This window comes from Rhagoletis pomonella, unplaced genomic scaffold (assembly GCF_013731165.1).
Source record: "Rhagoletis pomonella isolate Grant_MI unplaced genomic scaffold, Rhpom_1.0 Rhpom_scaffold_01674, whole genome shotgun sequence".
Classification (NCBI taxonomy): domain Eukaryota; kingdom Metazoa; phylum Arthropoda; class Insecta; order Diptera; family Tephritidae; genus Rhagoletis; species Rhagoletis pomonella.
In genome coordinates, this window is record NW_023460228.1 from 31134 (window position 1) to 40377 (window position 9244).

Here is a 9244-nt window from a genome sequence, read left to right on the forward strand (position 1 = left end):
TGAAAAGATATTTTCGCAGATTCACAATTTATTTAAAATAAATCTATCAGCCCTATCTCCAATTACATGTGAATAAATCTCTCCAGTGCTTCAATAATTTTCACCACATTAAATAGCTGCACAACACCCTAATTGCCGAAAAAGCGTTGCTTGCAACACTAGTCCCTTATGGGGACCAAACTTGGTGAAAAAAATAGCTAAGTTTGTTTACTGGATATACTGAGATCTCACTATATTTCTCGAGTTTTTAATTTATTGGATTAACACACTTGCAGCAAATGAGCGATATGTGCATGCACAAATGCCTTGGTTCTGATGAATGTGCTTACAAAGCCAATAAATTACAGCAGTAGAAACTTCTGAAGAAATAATAAAACTGTAAATAACGAACCAGTGGAGCTCTTAATACAGCAACAGGAAAAGTTGGTTGTTAACTTGTGGGGGCCCTAGATTTCAGATTGACGGATCACTGCCGTAAATTCAACTGTAGCATTTTTAACTGAAATCGTTGCATAACAATGTCAACCGCGACTCGTAGTACCAATGCTAATACATCAGTTGGCCAACCAAACAGCTATCTATACCACCAATGCCTTCAATCCGAAAGTCAAAATGAACAACATTCGACGGTTGATGCCAGTAATTTTCCGCTTAGATCCATAAAAGACGTGGTGGGCTTTTTTCGTCGATCCACGGAGGATGGATTCTCGGGGAAAGCAATTGAGCCTGATCTTACATTGCTTTCTATAGTAGCAGGTTATGTAGAGATCTCCTTAACTACAGGCGATGCTGCCTTAGCTGCTGAACACGCGCTGTTAAATGCAACATTGAATACGACTATTTCTCCACCTCCCCTTGCGGGCGGAGCAGGAAGCGCAGGGATATCAGGTATTTTGCGCCTAGATTGCAGTTCTAAGTATTTTAATTTTTGGTTTTTTACTTATTTAGCGTCGAATCGCGTTATAAAAAGCAACAGTGTGCCTTTTCCTGTTGTTACATACGAACTGGTTTCGGGATTATACAAAAAATTTCAAAGCATACTATCCGTAGTAGAAAAGCCGAAGTCAATGCAAAATCGCCAAGCAACTCGCGAAGTTATTAAAAAAGTCTCGGATGTCATTTGGCATTCTTTAATAAGAAGTAGTTACAAAGATCGTGCTCATTTACAAAATCTTTATTGTTATTTATCCGGCAATAAATTGGACTGCTTCGGTGTAGCTCTCGCAGTTGTCGCAGGCTGCCAAATGCTTGGATATCGTGATGTACATTTGGCTATATCGGAAGACCACGCGTGGGTTGTATTTGGATCTACACATGATGAATGTATTGAGGTTACATGGCATGGTAAAGGTAGTGAAGATAAACGTGGTCAGGATATAACCGCAGGGATTGAATCCGGCTCTTGGTTGTATTTGGGTGGTTTGGCAGTAGTATGTGACAGGGCTATGGAAGTTGCCGCTATTGCCACTGCGATAAATATATCCATGACAACTAATAGTGATTGTGTTGAAGTAGCAGATTTGCAACAACAGTTACTTTGGGTGCTGTACGATAAGGGTCATTTAAAAAAGTTTCCCATGGCTTTAGGTAAGTACGATATTCCAAACTAGGGAAATGTATCTGTATATGTGGCGATGCAAGCTTGCAGTTAAAGCTAAACCCAATAAAACGCTTGCTTCGCTTTGCGCAAAGACTGCGACATAGATCGTTGCAGCTGCAGCGCGAAGCGAAAAGATGGCCAACTGCCTCTTCTTGCGCGCGTTGACAATCAGCCGATTTAATTGATATTTTGTTTCGTCCAAATTCAAGTTTTCACGCAGAAACATAAAATTTAGGGAGTGTCTACTTACACGCGCCACGGTAACTTTTACCGTGGATCACGGAGAAAAATTACCGTAGGTCCACGGTAAAATTACCGTAGATCCACGGTCCTGCGTCAAGTTAGTATTGGAAAAGTTAACTACGGCATTAATTGTAGTGTTTTTGTTGTTAATTTGTTGTGGAAAGAAAAAAATTTCGAGCTCTCATTTTGTAAGAAAAAATGGTATGTAGGCTAACTTGACACCATACACCTAGTCGATAGAATTGAGATATCCAATATGTTACTATGCATTAATTGTAGCTTTTAACTTTAAAATTTTTGTTGTAAAAAGAAAAAATTTTAAGCTTTCGTTTTTCTGGAAAAATTGAGTTGACCCTTTTTCGAACATAATTTGGTATGTAGTGCTAACTTTACACCATGCATCATTGACGACAGAATTGAGATAGCACCAGAAACGACAACATCGTTCTAGGTGGTCGTCCGCCACCCATCAACATCGACGAAGCCGAACTGCCTAGAGAGACCAGGTGCACCCTATCACAACTCCGTTCTGGGTGGTGCCACTGATTAAACAGCTATCTTTCCCGGCTGAACCCAGAAGTGGCAGACACATGCCCTGCATGCGGGCAAGGTCCACACAACACCCAACACCTCTTCGCATGCGCCTCTAACCCCACGACCCTGACACCAGAAGCACTATGGACCGCGCCTATAGACGCCGCCCGCTTTCTCGGCCTCAGGCTTGTCGAAGGGACGAAGACGACCCTTGCCGAACCCCGGGGGGTTGAGTACTGCTGCTACCACAACAACAACAGAATTGAGATATTGAAAAGGTTACAACGGAATTAATTGTAGATTTTTAGTTGTAAATTTGTTGTGGAAAGAAAAAATTTGTAGCTTTCGTTTTTTAAGAAAAAATAGTATGTAGTGTTAACTTGACACCATACACCTAGTCGATAGATTTGAGATATTGAAAATGTTATAACGGCATTAATTGTAGCTTTTTTGTTGTAAATTTGTTGTGGAAAGAAAAAATTGTAGCTCTCGTTTTTTAAGAAAAAATGGTATGTAGTGCTAACTTGACACCATACACCTAGTCGATAGAATTGAGATATCCAATATGTTACTATGCGATTAATTGTAGCTTTTAACTTTAAAATTTGTTGAGGAAAGAAAAAATTTGTAGCTCTCGTTTTTTAGGAAATAAAATTATAGTTTCAAAAACTAAAACCTCCCTATTATAATTGCCATTCGTACTGTCATCAGGTATGTAACTTGAGAATAGAAATCGCTGCATCTTTTAGGCGCATCAATATTACATAGTTACATCCCGAGCTAATAAAAGGAAGGTAAAAATGGTATGTAGTGCTAACTTGACACCATACACCTAGTCGATAGAATGGAGATGTCCAATATGTTACTATGCCACTAATTGTAGTTTTTAGCTTTAAAATTTGTTGTGAGAAGAAAAAATTTGTAGCTTTCGTTTTTCTGGAAAAAAATGAGTTGACCCTTTTTCGAACAAAATTTAGTATGTAGTGCTAACTTGACAGCATGCACCATTGACGACAGAATTGTGATATTGAAAAGGTTACAACTGAATTAATTGTAGCTTTTTTGTTGTAAATTTGTTGAAAAGAAAAAATTTGTAGCTCTCATTTAAAAAAAAAAATGGTATGTAGTGCTAACATGACACCATACACCTAGTCGATAGAATGGAGATATCCAATATGTTACTATGCCACTAATTGTAACTTTTAGCTTTAAAAAACTGTAACTTTTAGCTTCAAAAAAGCTGCAATTAATGCCGTTATAACATTTTCAATATCTCAATTCTATCGACTAGGTGCATGGTGTCAAGTTAGCACTACATACTATTTTTTCTTAAAATACGAAAGCTACAAATTTTTTCTTTTCACAACAAATTTACAACAAAAAAACTAAAATTAGTTCCGTTGTAACCTTTTCAATATCTCAATTCTGTTGTTGTTGTTGTTGCTGTAGCGGCTACAACAACCCCGCCCAGGACGGTTGGTATCTCAGTCGTGGTCGTCAAGTTCCACTAACGGCAACCCTAGGAAGCGTGCAGCTTCTGTAGGGTTGGTCCACAGGGGCAAGGCCGTTAGGGTTGTCGGGTTTTCCGGGCATGCGAAGAGATGTTTCGAGTCATGTGGGGTCTCTCCGCATGCCGGACACTCATTCGGCACATCCTCATTCAATCTACTCAGGTAGGAGTTTAACCTGCTGCAGTAGCCGGAGCGAAGTTGTGCTAGTGTTGTGCGAGTCTCCCGAGGCAGATGAAGCTCCGTCTCGTCTGTGTCCGGGGGTGGTATGCCTAGAACGGCATTCACAGGTCTGGAGTCTACATAACTCGAGACTGACTCCCTGTGAATGCCGTTCAGGGCCTGTCGGTAAGCTGTCGGGTCCAGAGGTTGCTTGATGAACCTCTGGACTTCGTCCGTCAGTTCATATAGATGCCTCCTGACGTGCCTAGGCGAGGGCTCCTCTGCAAGCAGCTGTCTGTTTGGGTGGCCACTTCTGTGGCTCCCGATCAGGAACTGCTTGCAGAGCATTATATTGTGCTCCTTTACGGGGAGCATTTGCGCCTCGCCGTGAAGATGGTGTTCGGGCGACATCAGGCATCCTGTCGCTGTCCTGAGTGCGGTGTTCTGTGCAGTCTGTAGCTTCGTCCTACTAGTCCCCGGCGACCACACTGGCGCTGCGTAGTTCAAAACCGGCCGGCCTATTGCCTTGTATGTTGCCAGCAACGTTTCTTTGTCTTTGCCCCAAGTACTGCCGGCTAGCGACTTGAGGACGTTGTTGCGGCTCTGTACTTTATTGACAATAGCGGTTGCGTGCGCAGAGAAGGAGAGCAGGCTGTCGAATGTTACTCCGAGTATTTTGGGGTTATTCACCGTCGGAATTGGTGTGTCATCGTCGTGAATCCCCAGCGGTAGCCTGACCTCCTTCGTCCAGGTTGTGAACAGGGTCGCGGAGGATTTCGTAGGGGGGAGGGACACTTTGCAGTGAAGAAGCGAGAAAGTTCGGAGAGATACCCGTTTACTTTCTGTAGTTGATTCCAAAGATTTTTTTTTAAATATTTTTATTAAAAGTTAACAAAACTTAATTTATTTTTATGTTGTTAGCAATTCGAGAAAAGTTTGAATAATGAAAATTTTCTATTTGATTGACGAACCACAAAAATCACGTACATCTAAAATTTCCAAAATTACAAAGTTGAAATGAACACAGTACAATAAAAGGTAACAACACAAATACAAACCCTACAATACTCCCCCTTCTAGAGAATTAATGTTATATAAATTAAAAGTAACTCGTTTCTTATTTGATGTTGTGTTATTCATTGTATTAGTGTTTGTTTCTGGTATTAGTTCTGTTTCAATGACTGCTGGTTTTAGTCTGTCTATCGGAATTGTTTTAACCTCATTATCTACTTCAAGTTTGAAATATTTTTTGTTTTTTTCAACAACCTTATAAGGTCCTTCGTATGGTTGTTGCAATGATCTTTTATTAATAACACGCATAAAAACAAATTTACAAGTCTCCAAATCCTTTGTTATATATACACCAGTATCAGAATTTTGATTATGCCTTAAATTTGATTTAACATTTTTAAAATGTTCCCGTAAATTGCCTAAAACTTCAATTGGGGAACATTTTTCTTCAGATGGAACCACAAGTTCACCGGGTAGGCGTAAATTTTGCCCAAAAACCATCTCAGATGATGTGGCTGAAATACTTTCTTTATACATCGATCGTAAACCAAGAAGTATTATCGGCAGCTCATCATACCAATTGTTGATTCCATTTCTAGCCATTATCGTAGCTTTTAACTGCCTGTGAAACCGTTCTACCAAACCATTCCCTTGAGGATAATATGCAGAAGTTGTAACGTGATGACTACCAAGCAATTTTGTTAGTTCCGAAAACAATTTTGACATAAACTGAGTACCCTGATCTGTAGTGATTTTTAACGGTACCCCAAAACGTGAAACATATTCTCTAAAAAGTTTATTTGCAACCACTGCCGCTGAAATGTCCTTTAATGCATATGCCTCGGGCCAACGCGTGAACCTGTCAACTATTGTAAAAATGTAACGATGTCCTTTCGATACAGGAAGAGGTCCAACAATATCTAAATGAATATGATCAAATCTACTTTTGGGAATCGGAATTTTAATTACTGGAGATTTAGTGTGACGATTAACCTTCGATTTTTGACAATTTATACATTCTTTTGAGCAAATATTAATTTCTTTGTGCATTTTTGGCCAATAGTACTTTTTAATAATTATACGACGTGTAGCTTTTGTACCAGGATGTGTAATGCCATGTAACATATTAAACACTGTCTTGCGTAAACAATTTGGAACAAATGGCCTAGGATTCTCACCTGTCATTTCACACCAAATATTAAAATTTAAAAGTGGAATTTGAATTAATTTAAGGTTATGTGATGTGTCTCCAGATTTTAATGTGTTTAGTTCCTCGTCCTGTTCTTGTTCATTTTGTAAAACTTTGAAATTCAGTTCTGTACCCTTAATTGCATCAACTTCGAAAGCTCGAGATAATGTGTCAGCTATAATGTTCTCCTGTCCTTTAATATATCGTATGTCACTAGTAAATTGTGCAATGAATTCCATATGTCTAGTTTGTCTCGGACTACGTTCGGCTTTTGAACTCAAAGCATATATCAAAGGCTTGTGATCTGTAAAAACTGTAAATTGTCGTCCTTCTAAAAGATAGCGAAAATGTTTAATGTTCAAATAAATAGCTAGCAACTCCCTGTCAAATGCACTGTACTTAACCTCGGATGGAGAAAGTTTCTTAGAAAAGAAAGCTAGTGGCTCTGATTTGTTATCAAACGTTTGATGTATGACACCACCAATTGCCGTATTAGTTGCATCCACATTTAAAGAGAGTTTGGCATCTTTGTTAAAATGATTTAACAATATCGTAGACGCAAACTTTTCTTTAATACATTCAAAGGCTTTATTTGTTGTGTCATCCCAAATTAAGGACTTGTCACGTTTCTTAGTTGTTCGATTGATTAAATCGTAGATAACTGCCGTAAACTCAGCTAATTTTGGTACATATCGATGGTAATAATTAACCATGCGTATAAATTTCTGCGCCTGTTTAATAGATTTAGGACGTTCAAAACTACGAATTGCTATCACTTTTTCATCAGAGGGTCTAATTCCTGCTCCAGAAATATTATGTCCTAAAAAGTCAACACTTGTAACACCGAAAGTACATTTACTTGGTTTGATATTTAACCCGTACTCTGTTAGGCGTTGGAAAAGTATATGGAGATCTTTATAATGCTGTTCTTCATTTTCACTTGCAACCAATAGATCATCAATATATGTAAAAACAAAATCTAAACCACTAACTACTTCATTAATAAATCTTTGAAAAGTTTGCGCTGAATTTCTTAGTCCGAAAGGCATTCGTATAAATTCAAACATACCGAAAGGTGTCGTTATTGCAGTTTTATAGATATCCTCTTCTGCCATTGGAATTTGGTCGTAGGCCCTTACCAAATCTAATTTCGAAAATATACACTTATTTCTGAGATTCATGTTAAAATCTTGAATATGAGGTAAAGGATAACGGTCCGGTACAGTCACAACATTAAGTCTCCGAAAATCACCACAAGGACGCCAGTCATTCAGTTCTTTTTTAGGTACAAGATGCAGTGGAGATGCTACACAAGAATTTGAAGGTCTACAAATCCCTGTCCTCACTAAAAAATCGAATTCAGTTTAGGCTACTTTAAATTTAATCGGATCCAAGCGCCTTGGCTTAGAGAATGGCAGATTTCCTTCAGTAAAAAGTCTGTGAACCGTAGAATGTATAACCGGTTTCGAATAATCTGGTTCAGCGATCAAAGAAGGAAACTCCTTCAACAATCTTGTATACTTGTTCTCTACTACGAAAATTTTTGGAAGCGAAATGTTACAAACACATGAAACTGTGTTAACCGAAAGACTTGTTACTGGATCAACTAAACGTTTGCATTTCATGTCAATTAAGAGACCATATTTGCAAAGAAAATCTGCACCAATAATAGGTTTCGCAATATCAGCTATGAGAAACGTAAATGGGAACTCGCGTCTTAAACCTAAATTTATATTTAAAATCTTTTTACCATACGTTGAAATCGTTGAACCATTGGCTGCAGTAAGTATTATATCTGAAGAACGTTTTGTATGAGGGAATTTTTTTACCGGAAGTATAGAAATTTCTGCTCCACTATCAATCAAACAATTTAGTTTGTTTGTTTTATCAAAAATAAATAGGCGACGTGTGGTAATATCTAAATTTCCATTGTTTGCCGCCACAACAACGGATGACTCTAGTTTAACGAATTTTCGTTTTTAGAAAAAGCAGAAGGCTGTTGACATTTCTGAGCCTTATCACCAAATTTGTAATGGTATCTACATAACCAATTTTGACTATCACGAGATTTTGAACTACCTCTATATGGACTTCTAAAACAATTCCTATTATATGATCTATATCTAGAATTTATTAATTTGTTGCTTAATAGAATTTAATTCAAAGGAAAGTTTTTGAAAATTTTCGTCGTTTTAACTAAATTCTCAATAATTGTGTCTTGTGATTTAGAATTTTGAAAACTATTCATAGCTGATATTTCGGTTTTATTAATCACTACCCAAATATTATCAGCTAGTTTCACCAATTCATTTATATCATTGGTACTTGAACTAGCTAATATCACACTAAGATTTTTTGGCAATTTTCTCAGCCAAAGTTTCTTTAAAATATCTTGACTAAAATTAGAACCTGCAAGCAACATGAGCGACCGATAAAATTCAGAGGGTTTACGATCACCCATCTCTGAATCTGACAAAATTTTATCTAATTTCTTACTTTCGCTTAAAGAATGCCTTTCAATTAAGACTTTCTTTAATTCTGAAAACTTGTTGTTATGCGGAGGATTTTGAATGAAATCTAATATTGTAACTATTACTTCTTGCGGAAGCGCTGTGATTGTATGTTCATATTTTGTAGTATCTTGTATAATGTTTTTCATGTTAAATTGCATTTCTATATGCAAATTAGTTGAACTCGGATTCGGTATTTAAATATATTTTATTTAATATTCGAGCACGACTCAAGTTACATATGAGAATTGTAATGTTAAATTTACAGCGATGCGACTCGCCTTTCATACGTCCACTTTTGTAATGCTTGATCGCTGACCGTCAAACTCCCATTGCCCGCAATTGCTGTTGCCTTTGCAATCTTTAGCGCGCATGTCCCAACAACTATGCCAGCACCCACAACTGGTTTTTGTTATTCTCACCTTCAACTGACCTATGCTGTCGGCCGCTGTGGTGTAGTGGTAAGCAGTGCGCGCTTCCACTCCGC

The 9244-nt window shown here is 37.9% G+C and overlaps 1 protein-coding gene across 1 annotated transcript; it reads left to right on the forward strand.

Annotated features, from left to right (window-relative positions):
- Positions 1-219: 219 nt before the first annotated feature.
- Positions 220-2010, forward strand: LOC118752590 (menin-like). Its single transcript, XM_036487483.1, has 2 exons — positions 220-888; positions 949-2010. Exons 1-2 carry the CDS (start codon positions 519-521, stop codon positions 1608-1610), a joined length of 1032 nt encoding a protein of 343 aa, XP_036343376.1. The 5' UTR covers positions 220-518; the 3' UTR covers positions 1611-2010.
- The last annotated feature ends 7234 nt before the right edge of the window (positions 2011-9244 follow it).